The following is a 17,441-nucleotide window of genomic DNA, read 5'->3' as shown; positions in this document are numbered from 1 at the left end:
CTGAGTCCACTCTGGCTGCCTACGCCGTGACCTCGGCTGATCTGCGTCTGCTCATCTGCAGCGTTTGGCCGCCGCCTAGGGGCAGCGTCCCAGGGAGGCAACCGCGCCGCCGGCCTCGCAGCCCCCTCGCGGTCGGACTGCAACTCCCAGCGGCCCCCGCGTGGTCCGTCCGGCTCCTTCGGGCGCGCCTCAGCGCTGAGCCTGCCGGGAAGTGTAGTTCGAGGGTTCCCCAGCGCGGGACCTTCGGGAAACCCTGGCGCGAGGCGTCAGAAGCTGTCGGACTGTGAGCGCCTTCGAACTTTGGAGGCTTGGCTCGGGATGGAGGTTTTTTTAGCATGGGGACCAGGGAGGACTACGGTGCTCGGGACTGGGCTGCGGCCTCCTCGCGGCCCCGAGTGCCTTGTGAAATCAGCTCAGGCCGCGTCCCACTAGCCTGCACTTTCCCTCTGTTCATGCTGCTTCCCTCCAGGGCCCGGCCTCCAAGTGAAGGGGGGCGGAGGGCGGTCACCTGCCAGAAGGTCTGGGGCGCCAAGGTGTGTCCCGGGACTCTTGGCTCCGTCCAGGTTCCAGGCCCCGCCCCCCAGCTTATCCCTAGCCGGGGCTCCCCACCGTGGGAACGGGGACCAGCTGGCCGGAAGCGCCAAACTGCGTCCCTGTCCGAGCCCTGGGGATCAATCAAGCCGAGGAGTTAATTATGTAATGAGGGGGCAGGGGGTCGAGGCTAATGAAGCCTCCCGGGGTGGGGAGGGAGGGGAGGAGGGGACCGTACCCAGGTATCCGACCCCCTCTCGGACCCCTTCGAGGCCCCAGGGGTCTCCACCCCAGCCCAACTCCAGGGCCCCAAAGAGGGGAGGGGCTGTGATCCTGGATCTGGAAGGGGCTGAGCTGTGAGCTATAAAGGGGGCATCTCGCAGCACCGGGGGCCCTAAGCAGCGAGACCTGAGGCCAGAAGGAACTACAACATGTACCATCCACGAGAATTGTACCCGTCCCTGGGGGCCGGCTACCGCCTGGGGCCCGCCCAACCTGGGGCCGACTCCAGCTTCCCACCCGCCCTAGCGGAGGGCTATCGCTACCCCGGTGAGCGTTGGGACCAGCACCTGGGTAGGAGAATGTGGGGGCTGTGGCCCTCGGCTGGCTCCTCATTCTTCCCCGGCTTCCAGAACTGGACACCCCTAAACTGGATTGCTTCCTCTCCGGGATGGAGGCTGCTCCCCGCACCCTGGCCGCGCACCCACCTCTGCCCCTTCTGCCCCCTGCCATGGGCACTGAGCCGGCCCCATCAGCTCCAGAGGCCCTCCATTCCCTCCCGGGGGTCAGCCTGAGCCTGGAGAACCGGGAGCTATGGAAGGAGTTCAGCTCTGTGGGAACAGAAATGATCATCACCAAAGCTGGGAGGTGAGGGGCTGGCCAGGGTCCGTGTTTCTGGTGGGGGTCTCTTGGGAAAGGCAGAGTCCCTGGGGAGGGGTCTAGGACTGGGTGGTTCCTGAGGGGCTAGAGGTCTGCCTAGGCCTAGAATCTGACTATGGCCTGGGGCAGGGGTTACTCTGTGGCTGGAATCAGGAGTCACTCTGTGACAAGGGTTAAGGGCCAGTCTGTGGAGTCTGTGGCTGAGTTTACGGACCAATCTATGGCAAGGGTCATGGGTCAGTCTGGGGCAGGGTCAGGAAGTCCCTCTGGGTTATAGGTTAGTGTGTGGCTTAGACCAGCATCCAGACAAGGACAGGGGGTCAAGGGCCAGCCCATTGACCAGCATCAGGGAAATCTGGCCAGGATTCGGGATCAGTATGCAGCTCGAATAGGAGTCAGTATATGACTAGGTCCAGGGTCACCCTAGAGGCAGGGACATGGTCAGTGTTTGACCTTAGATGAGGTCTTTATCTGGGGCAGGAGTTCAAGCCCTAGCATGGAGTCCTCGGCCCTACTGCAGGCAGGGTATATTTTTTCTAAAGCAAATTCATCTAAGAGCTGCAGATTCTGGTGCTGGAGATCAGGGGAGGAGAGGAGGGTGGGGACAGGAAGCTCCTACCAAGAAAGTTAGTCACCCCTGCTTCTGCAAATAGGCTTTGAGGGGTAGGTCATGGCTCTATTCCTAACCTGCTGTGTGACAGATCACTTAACCCGTCTGTCCTGTTTCCCCAAATGTAAAATGAGACAAGAAAACCTTCCAGCTCTAAGATTCCGCCCTCTGGGTTCTTTTTTTTTTTTTTTGAGATGGAGTCTTGCTCTGTTGCCCAGGCTGGAGTGTAGTGGTGCGATCTCGTCGGCTCACCGCAACCTCTGCTTCCTGGATTCAAGCGATTCTCCTGCCTCAGCCTGCCGAGTAGCTGGGACTATAGGCACACACCACCACACCAGGCTAATTTTTGTAGTTTTAGTAGAGACGGTGTTTCTCCATATTGGCCAGGCTGGTCTCAAGCTTCTGACCTCATGATCCTTCCACCTCGGCTTCCTAAAGTGCTGAGATTACAGGCATGAGCCACTGCGCCCGGCCCTTTTTCCTTTTTCAGAGACAGTGTCTTGCCCTGTTGCCCAGGCTGGAGTGCAGTGGTGCAATTGTGGCTCACCGTAGTCTTGACTTCCCAGGCTCAAGTGACCCTCCCGCCTCAGCCTCTGTAGTAACTGGGACTATCAGTGTGCACCACCATGCCTGGCTAATTTTTTAATTTTTTTGTAGAGATGGGGTCTTTCTATGTTGCCCAGGCTGGTCTTGAATTCCTGACTCAAGAGATCCTCCCACCTTGGCCTCCCAAAGTATAGGGATTAGAGGTGTGAGCCACAGCCTCCAGCCTGCCCTCTGGGTTCTAATTCCACCTCCTTTGATGTTTCTCTGACAGCTCTGGGGAGCCCGTTGCTATGTCCCGTTACTGGTGCTGGGCCCACCCCTGGCCAGTGGGTAGCTCCAGGCCTCTCCTGTCCCCTCCCTTGCACAGGCGCATGTTCCCTGCCTGCCGAGTGTCAGTCACTGGCCTGGACCCCGAGGCCCGCTACTTGTTTCTTCTGGATGTGATTCCGGTGGATGGGGCTCGCTACCGCTGGCAGGGCCGGTGCTGGGAGCCCAGCGGCAAGGCAGAGCCCCGCCTGCCCGACCGTGTCTACATTCACCCCGACTCTCCTGCCACTGGTGCACATTGGATGCGGCAGCCTGTGTCTTTCCATCGTGTCAAGCTCACCAACAGCACACTGGACCCCCATGGCCACGTGAGGCCCAGGCTGGGACTCTAGGATAGGGTTGGGGGGTGCTGGAAGGGAGGCCAAGTCTGAGGCGCAGGGCAGGGAATCACTCCCATTTCCTCCCTCCCAGCTGATCCTGCACTCCATGCACAAGTACCAACCCCGCATACACCTAGTTCGGGCAGCCCAGCTCTGCAGCCAGCACTGGGGGGGCATGGCCTCCTTCCGCTTCCCTGAGACCACATTCATCTCCGTGACAGCCTACCAGAACCCACGGGTGAGTGACCCTGCTTGAGGGGGTGGTGGCCCCCTGCCCAGACCACAGTTGCTTTGACCCTGCATGTGTGTCCCCAGATCACACAACTGAAGATTGCAGCAAATCCCTTTGCCAAAGGCTTCCGGGAGAACGGCAGAAACTGTAAGAGGTGGGAGTTGTTCATTCATTTGTTCATGCATTCAACAAATGTTTATGAATCACTCACTGTGTGTCAGGCACCATGCTGGACATCAGAAATGCAGTGGTAAGTGAAAACATTCATTCACTGACTCAGCAAATACTTATATAGTACCTGCTATGTGCCAGGGACAGTTCCAGGCACTGGAGATAAAACAAACAAAGCAAACCAAAGCCCCGGCCCTCATGGAGCTGATTTCTAGTGGGGAGAGTAGACAAGCAGACAAGAGAAATAAATAAAATGTCATCTGTTAGGAAGCCATTCTAAAGAGAAGAGAGACCAGGTGTGGTGGCTCACGCCTGTAATCCCAGCACTCTGGGAGGCTGAGGCGGGCAGATCACCTGAGGCCAGGAGTTCGAGACCAGCCTGCCAACATGGTGAAACCCTGTCTCTACTAAAAATACAAAAATTAGCCAGGCATGGTGGCAAACGCCTGTAATCCCAACTACTTGGGAGGCTGAGGCAGGAGAATCTCTTGAACCCAGGAGGTGGAAGTTGCAGTGAGTCGAGATCATGCCATTGCATTCCAGCCTAGGCAACAAGAGCAAAACTTCCTCTCAAAAAAAAAAAAAAAAAAAAAAAAAAAAGAAAGAAAAGAAAACTCTGTCTCAAAAAAAAAAAAGAAAAAAAAGAAAAAGGAGAAGAGAAATAAACCAGGAAAAGATAGGAAGGACTGGGGTGAGGTATTAGATAAGAGGCCTGGAAAGGCCTCAGTGGGAAGAAGACACTTGAGAAAGAGCTGAAGGAAGTACGGGAGGGAGCCAGGTGGGCATCTGGCAAAGCACACTAGGGAGTGGGAACAGCATGTGCAAAGGCCCTGAGGTGGGGCTGTGCCTGTGGCGTGGCTGCAGTGGAGTGAGTAAGAGTCAGGCAGGGGAGGGGAAGCCAGGTTATGTCGGACAGTAAAGGTTCCGTAAGGCCATGGGAACTGTTCCAAGTGCAGCACCTCAGAGCTGGCCCCTGCCCTCAAGTAGCTTCCAGTTTGTCAGAAGAGACAGACATGAACCAAGGAGTCACTCCATCAAATGCAAAAGCAGAACTGTGACGGATGTTATGAGGGAGGGGTGTGTGCTCTCGGAGGTCAGGGAGGACTTCCTTGAGGATCTTGCGCTTGCAGTGAGGCAAGGATAGGTTTGGTGGCTCATGCCTGTAGTCCCAGCACTTTCGGAGGCTGAAATGGAAAGATCACTTGAGCCCAGGAGTTGGAGGCTGCAGTGAGCTGTGACCTGTGACTGTGCCACTGCACTCCAGCCTGGGCAACATAGCAAGACCCCATCTCAAATTTTAAAAATGAAAAGAAAAAGGACAGCTTCAGCCCGTGAAGAGGGGACAGAAGAGGATTCCAGAGAGAGGCTGAGAGTGGAGATGGGGCAGAAAGATGAGCTAGGTGAGACTGTGCCCTGGCCTTGCCACTAGGAAGGAGTTTCCACTGATACTAAACACAATAGGAAAGCATGGACAAACTTGAGCAGGGACAAAATTCCAGCTCTGCCACTTTCTAGTTATTTAATTTTCTGGCCTTCAGTTTCTTCATCTATAAAATGGGTATAATGATGGCCCCTACCTGACAGGGTCCCTGGGAGGGTGAAATGCCTGGCACCGGGTAAGTACTGTTACCATCACCATGGCCATCACCATCATCAACAGCATCACCACCACTGTTCCCCAGGGAGCGAGACGCCCGTGTGAAGAGGAAACTGCGGGGCCCAGAGCCAGCAGCCACAGAGGCCTGTGGGAGCGGAGGTGAGTGTAGTCCCGATGGCGATGGGGCCAGGCCTGAGACAGGGATCCTCCCTAGCCCAACCTCTCCCTTCCCTCTCCCCAGACACACCAGGTGGTCCCTGTGACTCCACCCTGGGTGGAGACATTCGTGAATCAGATCCAGAACAGGCCCCAGCCCCCGGGGAAGCCACCGCTGCCCCGGCACCTCTGTGTGGTGGCCCCAGTGCTGAGGCCTACCTCCTGCACCCTGCGGCTTTCCATGGGGCCCCCAGTCACCTTCCCACCAGGTGAGTGGGACGGGACCAGGCGGGGCTGCGGGTCCCTCTGCCCTGCTCTGACATCCCTCTCTCCATGTCAGGAGCCCCAGCTTCCCGGAGGCTCCAGACTCCGGGCGCTCAGCCCCCTACTCGGCTGCATTTCTGGAGCTGCCGCACGGGTCAGGGGGCTCCGGGTACCCAGCGGCTCCGCCGGCGGTACCCTTTGCCCCGCACTTTCTCCAAGGGGGCCCCTTCCCTCTACCATACACCGCGCCTGGGGGCTATCTGGATGTGGGCTCCAAACCCATGTACTGAACCACTGCTGGGCCCCTCTGCCTCCATCACAAACCTCCCGCTCCCTTCCCCCAGCCCTGGAGCCCCCTCACCTCCACCGGCCCCATCCCCCACACCAAATGGCCGCCTTGGGCCTGCCCACCCACCCCCCCAACTTCACACCTTGATTTCACTCCCACCCCCACTCTGGCTTCAAAGCCTAACCAAGGCTGCTGGGAGTCCAGCTGGGGCCGGCTTCCCCTTCCCGGCTCTCACCTCCGTGTGAATGGAAGGGGCTCTGCCTGGCCAAATGGGGCCACAGACCAGCATCCCCACTTACCGGGCCTCCCCATGGGCTCTGGAGGGGCTCAATCCCCACCCCCACACACACACTGGTGCAGGCCACACCAGTCTGTTGTTCTGGGACCAGAGTATTTTTGTTAATAAAACTCAAAAGCCATCCATGCTCAGGAAACATTGGGCTCCTGTGTTTCCAGCTGCCTGACCTAGCACAAAATCCACTGGCTCTCTAGGCCCATCTCCTCTTCAGGAAAATGGAGAAATCAGAATCCTGCAATTCTGTGTGTGCCTGTGTGTGTATGCTGTTAATAAGATAAGGCTGCCCATGAGAACAGCGCCCTCTCCCTAGGGCTGGGGAAGCCAGCAGGCAGCGGCCCCTGGAGGCCCTGGGCAAGCTGACTGGCCTGAGCCTGGCCCTCCTGGCAGGTCGGGGCCCTGAGGCAGTCAAGGCCCTGACGTCCACCCCAGGTCCCAGGCCAGCAACCCTGTGCATTCCCAACCAAGTCTGGCACAAACCCAAAAACCATTTTTCTTCTTTTATTAGAATTTTTTCATTTTTTTTCTCAAAATTTTTATCTAAAAACAAACAGAAAAAAGAAGGAAAAAAAGAAAAAAAAATTATTGGAAACTTCATGGTTCAAGTGGGGAGAGAGGAGGAGGAACATGGAGCTAGGTCTCCAGGCCTCTCCAGAGAAGTCCTCACCCTCGAAGCACCCTCTTGGGGGACAGCAGAGCCAGGACAGCCCCCCCCACACCCAGCCTCCATCTGAGGAAGATGGCAGAGTCACAGTGGTGCGAGGGCCAGAAGGGTTGGAGGGGGCAGGGGCCGGGGGGGGTCACAGGAAGTAGTCGGCCACGGGCTTCTTGGAGGGGATGCCCCGTGTCTCTTGGGGAGCAGCCTCAAAGATGATGAAATCTTTCTGGAGATGCTCGTCCAGCTCCAAGATGGCTGCCACATTCCCACAGCTGGAAGGCGGGGCAGCAGGGTCAGGAGCAGCTCGGCTCAGATGCCCGCCCATCCCAGCCCGGCCCAGCCGGCTCACCGGTAGCAGTAGTTGGGTGCCGACCACACAGTGAGCACGGTCTCATTGAAGTGCCACTTGTAACCTTCCATCACCAGTTGGTGGGCACGGCAGATCATGTCAATGTCATTGGCTGCGTTGAACTGGGCCACCACGTCACTGCCAAATAGGTAGCCGGCTCCTCGGGGGCTCACGCCCCAGCCTGTGGTGTCTGATGCGGAAAGGGAGGGATGGAGAGGGATGTCCTCAGGCTTCTCTGGCTGCCAGCGCTGCCCCTTGAGGGTGAGCAGCCTGGCCCCTCCCCAAGTCCACCAGAGGCCCGTGGGACCAGAGCATGGGGCCTGAATATGGTCTGTGGGATGGCGGGGACCAGGACAGCAAATGTAGGGGCAGATAAGCTCCAGAGGAGAAAGAACGCCCAATGCCTGGGGCCCCCTCATAATCACAGTGATCATACAATCCCTGTCCAAACAGCACACAAGAGTGAAAGGGGCACTCCCAGAGACAGAAGGGCACCCTGTGTTGTCACAGGGAGGTCTGGAGTGGCTGTGGAGCAGCGGCTGCATGTGTGTGTCTGTATGTGTGTGGCTGTGATGGAGCAGAGGCCTCATGTGCGTGTGTGTGGCTATGATGGAGCAGAGGCTATGTGTATGTGTGTGTGTGTTTGCGCTGGAGCAGAGGCTGCCTGTGCGTGTGTGCCTGTGTGTGTATGTGACAACAGGAACTCTGGCTGGTCCTCAGAAGACCTGACTAAATCTCAGCTCTGCTCTACACTAGTGGAAAACCCACAAAATGAGGGGTCTCAGGGGGCTACCATTCTGGGGTTCTGACCTCTGAAGAAGCTGCTGTCATGTTCTAAGGCCCCTTCACTTCAGGGAGCCATGACTTGGTTGTCCTCCACAGCCCTCTGGGCCATGCCCCAAGCCACTGTGTGCTCAAAGCACCTGCCATGCAGGCCTCCCTGCTCCTCCTCCAGGGTTCCACCATTTGGCAGGTGGAGGACGAGTGACAGTGAAGACCAGCCCTGCTCCCTCTCCTTCCCAACCCCTCCTGGCTGTCCCTGCCTGCCCCTGCCCACATGCCCTCACCTTCTGGGTCAGACCAGAGGAGGTCACACATGGGCCCATCATGAGGCACCTCTTGCTTTCGGTCGATTGTCCGAATCTGATCCAGGGTCTGGATGGAGGGGGAGAGGCCCCCGTGCACGCAGAAGATCTACAGGGGAGAGCAGGGAAAGAGGACGGGGCTGAGGCCTGAAGCCCCCCTCCTCTCCCTGTCCCATGGAGCCCTGGGCTGGCTTACCTTGCCATCGATGATGGCTGACAGGCTGAGGTAGTCAAAGATCTCGGTGCAGTAGCGCCACACAGTCACCGAGCCGTACTTGCGCAGGCACTCATCGTAGAAGCCATAGACCTGCGTGATCTGGCGACTCTCATGGTTGCCCCGGATCAGCGTGATGCGGTCAGGATAGCGAACCTGGGGGTGGCCACCAAGCCAGGGCTGGCGCCTAGACGGTCTCTCCACACATCCCTCTCTGACCTCCTCATGCCCGCCAGCCTCATGCCATCCTCACAACCACTGCCCAGCACACTCCTGGCACCTCTTGCCTGAATCGTGTGGCATCAGCCACCTCCCAGGCCCACACGACCCCTCCAGAGAATGTAAACCTGACCCATCCCCTCAACTATGAACCTAATGGCTCTTCTTTCACCTGCCAGACACAGACCGGGTCCCTAGCAAGGCACCCAGGCCCTTTGTCATCTGGCCCCACACTGCCTCTCCCACCAGTGGCATCAATGACCTGCCACATTCGCAACAGTGAGCCTCTGCCCCTCCCAGAATGCTGCCCCGCTGGCCTCAACCCCCATCAAGTCTCTGACCACCCCCAAAAGCAGAATCGGTCCATCACCAGTGACACAGCTCCAAGGTGGGGCTAGTCACGATAGGAGATGAGGGCGGAACGGACTAAGACAGGCCCGGCCCGAGGTCGCCCAGGTTGGGGGTGCAGAAGCCGGGGACCGCCACCTTAAGTGCCAGCAGCAGGAGGAACGTTTCGACGCTATAGAAGCCACGGTCCACAAAGTCCCCCATGAAGAGGTAGTTGGTCTCAGGGACGTCGCCACCTACCTGTGGGGAAGTAGAAAGTTTTGCCCTGTCCTAAACAGTCCCCTACCCCCTACCTGTTTCTGTCCAGCGGAGGCCCTTCTTCCACAACCGCCCATCTAACTTGGGGCCCCTTGCCCCCACTCCACGCCCCAAATTAAGGCTCCCACCCTCAATTACAGGGGTCTTCCAGTCATCCCCCCATTACATTTCACAGTGTTGGCCACACTCTTACTCTGAACAGCTCTTTGAGGTCATAGAATTGTCCATGGATGTCACCGCACACCTGGGGAACAGGAAGAGTGGGGTTGGAACTCAAGCAGTGGGAGTTGCCAGGGACTACCCTCCAAACACCCGCTGCTTTAGTGAGCTTTATCACTCTTGGCTGTACTTCTACTTCCTAGGACCAAAATTCTCCTCTCCCACCCCAAGTCAGTCTGGTCTGGAACCATACCCACTGTCCTATGCTGAGTACCAACTATTCTGTAGGCAAGAGCTAGAACTAAGTCCTTCCAGGTAGATGTCCCGGCCCCCTCCTCTCTCTACTCCCCACAAAGTACCCAGAATCAAGTTACTAACACAGAGCCCTGGAGATATGTGAGCAGAATCACTCACCAAATAGGAGTCCTTCTGCCCTGGCCAAGAATCTCCACTAACAAATCCAAAGTCCCTTCCCACAACCCCTCTTTCTTTTCTTTCCTTTCTTTCTTTCTTTTTTTTTTTTTAGACGGAGTCTCGCTCTGTCGCCTAGCCTGGAGTGCAGTGGCACGATCTAGGCTCACTGCAAGCTCCGCCTCCTGGGTTCACGTCATTCTCCTGCCTCAGCCTCCCGAGTAGCTGGGACTACAGGTGTCCACCACCACACCTGGCTAATTTTTTTGTATTTTTAGTAGAGATGGGGTTTCACCATGTTAGCCAGGATGGTCTCGATCTCCTGACCTCGTGATCCACCTGCCTCGGCCTCCCAAAGTGCTGGAATTACAGGCGTGAGCCGCCGCGCCCGGCTTGTTTTTTGTTTTTTTTTTTTTTTTTGAGATGGAGTCTCCCTCTTGTCACCCAGGCTGGAGTGCAGTGGCCTGATCTCAGCTCACTGCAATCTCCACCTCCGGGGTTCAAGCGATTCTCCTGCCTCAGCCTCCCAAGTAGCTGGGATTACAGGCACGTGCCACCACGCGTGGCTAATTTTTGTATTTTTAGTAGAAACGGTTTCACCATGTTGGCCAGGCTGGTCTCGAACTCCTAACCTCAAGTGATGTGCCCACCTTGCCCTCCCAAAATGCTGGGATCACAGGTGTGAGCCAACGTGCACAGCAACCCCCACTTCTTTTAGCAGTGCTCCGTTGAAGGTGAGGGAAAGGACAGATAAAAGAGGCTTAGGGTTGGGCTTATAGAGCCCCCAAGATGAAGAGGAAACTTCATGTGCCTGAAAGACCAGGCCTGGCTCTGCAGGGACAGCAGGTACTCACTGTGACTGGCGAGTCCACCCTCTGCACGTTGCTCTCCTCTACCAAGATCTCTCTGGAGACAGGAGAAGACCAGGGTCACCACAGCCAGGCCAGCCCAGCCCAATTCCTGACCTTTTTTGGGGGGAGGGGAGGATATGAGGCGGTCCTGGAAGCTCCAGGGGGCAGGAGTGAAGCGTACAGTCTCCCCAAAACAGGCTGACCACGGCCCTTCAGCATGCAACACCCTTCCCTGGCCCCCTGCTGCCAAAAGGACAAAGTCCAACCTCTTATCCCAGCGTTCCAGGCCTTCTGAGCAGGCTGGGACTTTTCCAGCCCTGACTCCCCCTGCTGCTCCCTCTTCCGCATCCAGGACTCACTCCTGGGAGGCGGGTCTCCCCATCCTCTCCACAGCAGAGCTTAAGTCACTCTTGGCCAATCACAGAGCCCTTCTCCCAGGCTATCCAGACACAAGGGTAGGTGCCCAGGGCAGGCCCACAGTGGATGCGCCTTCAAAGTGATGCGCTCTTGGCCAGGTGCGGTGGCTCATGCCTGTAATCCCAGCACTTTGGGATGCCAGGGTGGGCAGATCACGAGGTCAGGAGTTCGAGACCAGCCTGACCAACATGGTGAAACCCCGTCTCTACTAAATATACGAAAATTAGCCAGGCGTGGTGGCGCGTGCCTGTAATCCCAGCTACTTGGGAGGCTGAGGCAGGAGAATCGCTTGAACCTGGGAGGTGGGGGCTGCAGTGAGCTAAGATGGCGCCACTGCACTCCAGCCTGGGCGACAGAGCAAGACTTCATCTCAAAAAAAAAAAAAAAAAAAAAAAGTGAGGTGCTCTTGCCATGTGTTCAATATTTCTTTATGACTATGAGGACTTAAATATTTTTTATTTCTCCTTGCAGTGCAGTCTACTTCTACTTGAGTGAGCAGGAGATGAAATCACTTTGCCAGGTAAGACACCCAATTTCTTTTTTTTTTTTTTTTGAGACAGAGTCTGGCTCCATTGCCCAGTCTGGAGTGCAGTGGCGCCATCTTTGCTCACTGCAAACCTCTGCTTCCTGGGTCAAGTGATTCTCCTGCCTCAACCTCCCGAGTAGCTGGGATTAGAAGCATGTACCACCACGCCCAGCTAATTTTTGTATTTTTAGTAGAGTCGAGATTTCACTATGTTGCCCAGGCTGGTCTCGAACTCCTGACCTCAAGTGATCTACCCACCTTTGCCTCCCAAAGTGCTGGGATTACAGATGTGAGCCACTGCACCCAGCCTATAGATACCCAATTTAAGCAACACTGTATTTCCAAATTTTGCCTGGTAATAGCAGCAGTGAACATTCGAGCTCATACTGTGTGCCACGAATGTTATTAAGAGCTTGGCAGGCAGGTACTATGATGATTCCTGGTACACAGATGAAGAAATTGAAGCAGGGAAGGAGGCTGGCTTGGTGCCAGTGACACAGGTGGGATATGAACCAGGGAAGCCTGGCTCTGGGGTCTGACTCTTTATCAAGATATTCTGATGTGGGAGGCCCAACTCGCCTGGCCCCCCTCTTTCTGCCAATCTCTTCCCTTAGAATGAGTTTCCTGAGCTCAGTGGACAGGAGGATTCACTTATGCCCCTTGCTCTGTATGGCAGAGGCAGCATGAAGGAGGTCTGCCCTGGCTTTCTGGGAACAGAAGGCAGCACTGGCGGCGGTCCAAGAGGCCACACCAGTACCCAGACTCTCCCACCTGCACCGCTTTTTGTGCTGAACATCCTTCCCCATCAACTGCTCATAGTGACCTTTCCAACAGACTGGGGAGGTTCTCTTCAGCCTCACATAACAGTAAAGAAACAGAAGCTAGGCCGGGCGCGGTGGCTCACGCCTGTAATCCCAGCACTTTGGGAAGCCAAGGCAGGCAGATCATGAGGTCAAGAGATTGAGACCATCCTGGCCAACATGGTGAAACCCCGTCTCTAGTAAATATACAAAAATTAGCTGGGCATGGTGGCGCGTGCCTGTAATCCCAGCTACTTGGGAGGCTGAGGTAGGAGAATCACTTGAACCTAGGAGGTGGAGGTTGCAGTGAGCCAAGATCAGGCCACTGCACTCCAGCCTGGGCAACAACAGCAAAACTCTGTCTCAAAAAAAAAAAAGAAAAAAAGAAACCAAAGCTTACAGAAAAGCGGGAGGGTCAAGGTCACCAAGCTGGAGAGTGGCTAAATTGGAACCCAGAAGCCCAATTTCCTGAGAATTTATGCCAGCCCCTTCCACAGACCCTGAGTGAAAACCTGAAGCCCAGGGAGGTCACATGCAGGGCCCGTGCTCTCTGCAAAGCCCCCCTCAGTGCCAGCACAACCCCAGTGTGGCCTGGGAATCAGGCCCAGATTCCAGCCCCAGTTCTGCCACTTGCAGCACTTCCCCAGCCCTATCAGGACCTGCCTGCAGTAACGGCTACCAGCGCAGCAGGCCCTGTGCCCGGATACCCGGACTCTCAACTGCATGTCATTATCACTTCAAAAAATCAGAAAGTGACTTGACGAGGGTCATATTGCTTCTAGGTGACAAGGCAAAGATTCATACTGAAGACCACCTGATTCAAAAGCTCAGCTCTCCTACTGTGCTAATATTTCTAGTAGCAGCAATTTCAGCTCAGACACTGCGGACCTCTGTGCTTCCACTGGTTTCATCTGCATGTCTGTGCCCTCTAGGCAAGCTGGTGCTCTTGACACCACCAGCCTCAGCCTGGGCCTCTGGTGGGTCCCCAGGAGGCCATAACCAGGTATCAGAGATGGCCCTGCTTCAGACTGAGCCTGGGACAACAGCGGCCAACTCAGGCCTTGGCCTAGTACCTCCTAGTTCCACTCAGTTTCAACTGGGCAGGACCCTCCACCCCTCAGCCTTCCATGGCTTCCTGCTGCCTCACACCCCACATCAAAATCTAAATGCCTCTGCCTGGCTCTCAGTGACCACGGAGCACAGTCAAAGACCTGGATGCAAAACTAACTTCCCCTCCGACTAGCTGCGTGATGTTGGGCAAGACATTATCTACTCAAAGGCTCAGTTTCCTCTGCTATGAAATGGGGCTAAGTACTCAGCCCACCCTGCGTATTCCTTAGGCTGTTGCAAGGAGCCATGGAGACTGAATATACGACTTCCTGCTATTCTGCAAACTCCAGCATGCTATCTAAGCTTTGTCTACCATCACCACCACACTGATCCAGGGCCCGTGAGGGAGACAATACTTCGAGGTTAAAGAATAGTGCCAGGCAACAACGGGTTTAAGTTCCTAAAAATGCCAATCAGGACTGAGGGAGAGGGGACAACTAAAAACACCATGGGGCTGGTCTGGTCAGCTGGCAAAAGAGAAAACCCACAGACAGGTGGCGAAAAAGAGGCCGACCCTGCTCATCATCCCCTCACAGGCCCTGTCTGGCTGCAGGGAGTCTATGTGAGGCAGGGCCAAGCAAAGAGCCTGAGGGCCACAGATTCAGGACCCAGCTCTGCCACGTCCTCAGTGGGTGACCTCAGTCAAGTCACCAGACCTCTACGAGTCATGGCTTCCTGTTCGATAAAATGCAGCAAATGATTCCAACCTCATAGGATTGCTGGGGGGAAGAGATGGATAGAAGTTTTTTGCCAGTACCGGGCCAGGCCAAATAGTGGCCCTGTAAAGGCCAATGTTTACTGTTCAATAAACGTAGGGTAATTCTGTGGGCTCTTCTGCCACAATTCTCCAGCCTGGTAGAAGCCACAATCACACAGTTCCCCAGAGGAGGCAGGTAATTAAACCCCTGACTGTTCCCCACGCATCTCAGGGCCTCCACTGTTACATTCGTCCTGCTTGGAATGCCCTTCCCTCACTGGCCCTGCCTCCATCAGCTAGCCAAATTATCTTCATCCTTCAAGGCCTACCTCCACTGAAAAGCCCTCCCTGATGGCTTTAGCCCATCTCATTATTGCCCTCTTCCAAAAGAAATAGAATACCTGGTGATTATCAAGCACGTATGCTGTACCAAAACACTGTGCTAACCTCATCTCCAGCACCAACTCACTGAATCTTCACAATCATCTTATTAAGTACTATTAATTCTGCTTTACAAATAAAGACACTTAAGATTACTAACACAGCTAGAAAGCGACAGAGTTCAGATTCAAACCTAGAGCCATCTCACACTGCAAAACCTAGAGCCTTAACCACTACATCATCCTACTTCCCACAGAACTCTGAACTGGCCTCCCTATCATGCTTAATTCTACCCTGGCTTACTTGCTACGATTTCTCAGGCTCCCACCCTGAACGTGAATGATCCAACTCCACCTTTTTGCATTATGGCCTGAAAAAGGACAGGACACTAAGAGCTGGCTTCAGACCCCATTCCTTACTTGTGGGTAACTTTGAACATGAAAGTTCCCACCTGTAAAATGAGTACAATACCACCAACCTTTAAGGGTTGTTGTTGTAATTAGAAGACTTTTATAAATCACACGGTCTTTAACTTTCCTGTCTTAAACCTTTGGTTTTTGGCTGACTCTTTTACCACCTCCTTATTCGAGGCCTCTCCCACAGTTCGGCCCCCCTCCAACAAGCTTCCGTCCCCCGACAGATGGACTTGTTTCCTTGAGTTTCCTAAGTACTTTATGTAACACTCTTACTCCACTGGAAACACATCGTCTACTAAACTTTAAGTGTCTTTATCCACTCTGTCTTCCCCGAGCAGGCTAGCTTTTCCTCGAAGGCAGCAGCTCCATCCTGCTCCTCTCTGGGAAAGCTTCCAGAACGAGGCAAGCCCAAAGTTCTCAGTTGGGTTTGCCCCAGGCCAGAACCCGTGGGCGGCGGCTTGGCCTCCCCTCCCCAGGGCCAACGGGCTCACCTGGCCTTAGCGCACAGGGCCTTGACTTCGCTCTCCTTGATGAGCTCGCAGCGACGCAGCTGCTCGATCTGCCGGTCCAGGTCGCTGATCTCCGCCATGGCCCACCCCCGGCGCGGGTCAGAGTCGGGGCCGCCGCCCCCTCCGCACCGCACAGGGGTCTCCTGGGAAAGGCCAAGACGAGCCCGCGGATCAGTGTCCGTCCGGGGCGCGGGGCGGACAACTCGATTTTAGAGCCGGCCCGGCTCCCCCGCCCCCGCCTCCCCTCACATCGGCCCCAGGACCCCCCGGCGTCCAACGGCCTGGCCGCATCCCCGCTAACTCCCGTCGAACCCCGCGGTCCCGCCCTAAGGACGGTGACTTAGAGGAGTCTCGCACTATTACCGCCGCTGCGACTCCGGTTCCGGCTCTCCGGCTCCCTGCCTCCCTCCTTCACTCCGCTTTCGACCGCCGCCGCCGCCGCCGCTCCTACTTCCGGCCCCGCCGCGGAAGCAAAGGGAGGCCAGTTCCGCCGCGCGCCGGATGTGGCGTCATACACGCTCCTCTCCTTTCGCAGCGACCCCTGCACCACTTCTCCAGCCTGAGATCGGGAAGGAGGTGGAGGAACCCGGTGGCTGCCAGTGACAGTTTTGTGGGCTCTGCCGCTGGGCGATGTGGAGGCTATTAGAAACCCTAGACCAGTCCCCTCCCATATCATTTCATAAAAATGTTTAAACAACTGTCTTTTCTTTTTTTGAGACGGAGTTTTGCTGTTGCCCCGGCCGGGGTGCAATGGCACAATCTCGGCTCACCGCAACTTCCGCCTCCCGGGTTCCAGCCATTCTCCTGCCTCAGCCTCCTGAGTAGCTGGGATTACACGCATGCGCTTGCTACCACGCTGGGCTAATTTTGTATTTTTAATAGAGACGGGGTTTCTCCATGTTGGTCAGGCTGGTCTCTAACTCCCTACCTCAGGTGATCCGCACCCCCCACCACCACCACCCTTCGGCCTCCCGAAGTGCTGGGTTTACAGGCGTGAGCCACCGCGCCCGGCCACAACTTTCTTTTTTCTAAATTAGAGACAGGGTCTCGCTCTATCGCTCAGGCTGGAGTCGGTGGGGCTATCATAGGTCACTGTGATCTCGAACTCCTGGGCACAAGCGATCTTCCCGCCTCGGGCCTCCCAAAGTGCTGGGATTACAGGCGTGAGCCACCGCACCCGGCCATCCCCCATTTCAGCTAGGGAAACAAGCCGAGCTGGGGCTAGGCTTTGTAACTTCATTACACTTTTTTTTTTTAACATTACTTTTTTTTTTAATGTTACACATTTTTGTTACTTGTTTTGTCAGCCTTCCCCACCACAGTCCTTGGAGGATCCAACTTTGTCTTTTTAAATATTGCAGCCCCAGTGGTTAGAATAAGGCCTGGCACGGTAGGCATATATAAATACTTGTTAATACTTGTTCAGTGGATGAGGGAAGCCAGGTTCAGATCTCTTCCTGTGCTGTCAGAGAAATATTTGCCGTGGACAACTTCAGAAGTTAACGGATTGGAGTCCACTTTTCCCACGCCAAGCCTGTGCCCAGTCAGCATGACTTCTCTGATTCCAAAATGGCACTCTTGACATTTCTTAGTTGCTTCCTTTTTTCTTTTTGAGACAGAGTCTCGCTCTCTCGCTCTGTCGCCCAGGCTGCAGTCCAGTGGCGCCATCTCGCTCACTGCAAGCTCCGCCTCCCGGGTTCACGCCTCTGCCTCCTGAATAGCTGGGACTACAGGCGCCCGCCACCAGACCCGGCTAATTTTTTTGTATTTTTTAGTGGAGACGGGGTTTCACCGTGTTAGTCAGGATGGTCTCGAT

General features: G+C 55.6%; 2 protein-coding genes across 8 annotated transcripts; one reads left to right on the top strand and one right to left on the bottom strand.

Annotated features, from left to right (window-relative positions):
• The first annotated feature begins 206 nt into the window (after positions 1-206).
• TBX6 (T-box transcription factor 6) lies at positions 207-6,356 on the top strand. Of its 2 annotated transcripts, XM_019011719.2 has the most exons (9): positions 207-283; positions 915-1,080; positions 1,164-1,398; positions 2,934-3,201; positions 3,305-3,451; positions 3,529-3,599; positions 5,299-5,372; positions 5,455-5,638; positions 5,710-6,356. In XM_019011719.2, the coding sequence occupies exons 2-9, from the start codon at positions 963-965 to the stop codon at positions 5,921-5,923; spliced, it is 1,311 nt and encodes a 436-aa protein (XP_018867264.2). In that variant the 5' UTR covers positions 207-283; positions 915-962; the 3' UTR covers positions 5,924-6,356. The 2 variants fall into 2 exon arrangements, with proteins under 2 accessions (XP_018867264.2, XP_055221752.1); XM_055365777.2 differs by having other exon boundaries at positions 220-1,080.
• Positions 6,357-6,703: 347 nt separating this feature from the next.
• On the bottom strand, positions 6,704-16,179 carry PPP4C (protein phosphatase 4 catalytic subunit). Of its 6 annotated transcripts, none has more exons than XM_019011724.4 (9): positions 15,983-16,179; positions 15,608-15,768; positions 10,773-10,824; positions 9,542-9,592; positions 9,229-9,330; positions 8,506-8,679; positions 8,292-8,418; positions 7,225-7,414; positions 6,704-7,147 (listed from the first exon to the last, which is right to left on the bottom strand). In XM_019011724.4, exons 2-9 carry the CDS (start codon positions 15,703-15,705, stop codon positions 7,018-7,020), a joined length of 924 nt encoding a protein of 307 aa, XP_018867269.1. In that variant the 5' UTR covers positions 15,706-15,768; positions 15,983-16,179; the 3' UTR covers positions 6,704-7,017. The 6 variants fall into 6 exon arrangements, with proteins under 6 accessions (XP_018867269.1, XP_004057531.1, XP_018867270.1 ...); XM_004057483.5 differs by having other exon boundaries at positions 15,989-16,109; XM_019011725.4 differs by lacking the exon at positions 9,229-9,330 and having other exon boundaries at positions 15,989-16,109.
• Between the last annotated feature and the right edge of the window lie 1,262 nt (positions 16,180-17,441).

The sequence above is a fragment of the Gorilla gorilla genome, chromosome 18 (genome assembly GCF_029281585.2).
Source record: "Gorilla gorilla gorilla isolate KB3781 chromosome 18, NHGRI_mGorGor1-v2.1_pri, whole genome shotgun sequence".
Classification (NCBI taxonomy): domain Eukaryota; kingdom Metazoa; phylum Chordata; class Mammalia; order Primates; family Hominidae; genus Gorilla; species Gorilla gorilla.
This window is presented reverse-complemented; position numbering and strand designations above follow the sequence as displayed.

Coding starts and splice junctions, on each gene's coding strand:
- TBX6 (XM_019011719.2), top strand. CDS start 963: ATGTACCATCCACGAGAATTGTACCCGTCCCTGGGGGCCGGCTACCGC. Junction 1,081..1,163: donor GGAGGGCTATCGCTACCCCG/GTGAGCGTTGGG, acceptor CCCGGCTTCCAG/AACTGGACACCCCTAAACTG. Junction 3,202..3,304: donor CACTGGACCCCCATGGCCAC/GTGAGGCCCAGG, acceptor CCTCCCTCCCAG/CTGATCCTGCACTCCATGCA.
- PPP4C (XM_019011724.4), bottom strand. CDS start 15,705: ATGGCGGAGATCAGCGACCTGGACCGGCAGATCGAGCAGCTGCGTCGC. Junction 10,825..15,607: donor GCCCTGTGCGCTAAGGCCAG/GTGAGCCCGTTG, acceptor TCCTGTCTCCAG/AGAGATCTTGGTAGAGGAGA. Junction 8,680..9,228: donor TCCTGCTGCTGGCACTTAAG/GTGGCGGTCCCC, acceptor GGCCACCCCCAG/GTTCGCTATCCTGACCGCAT.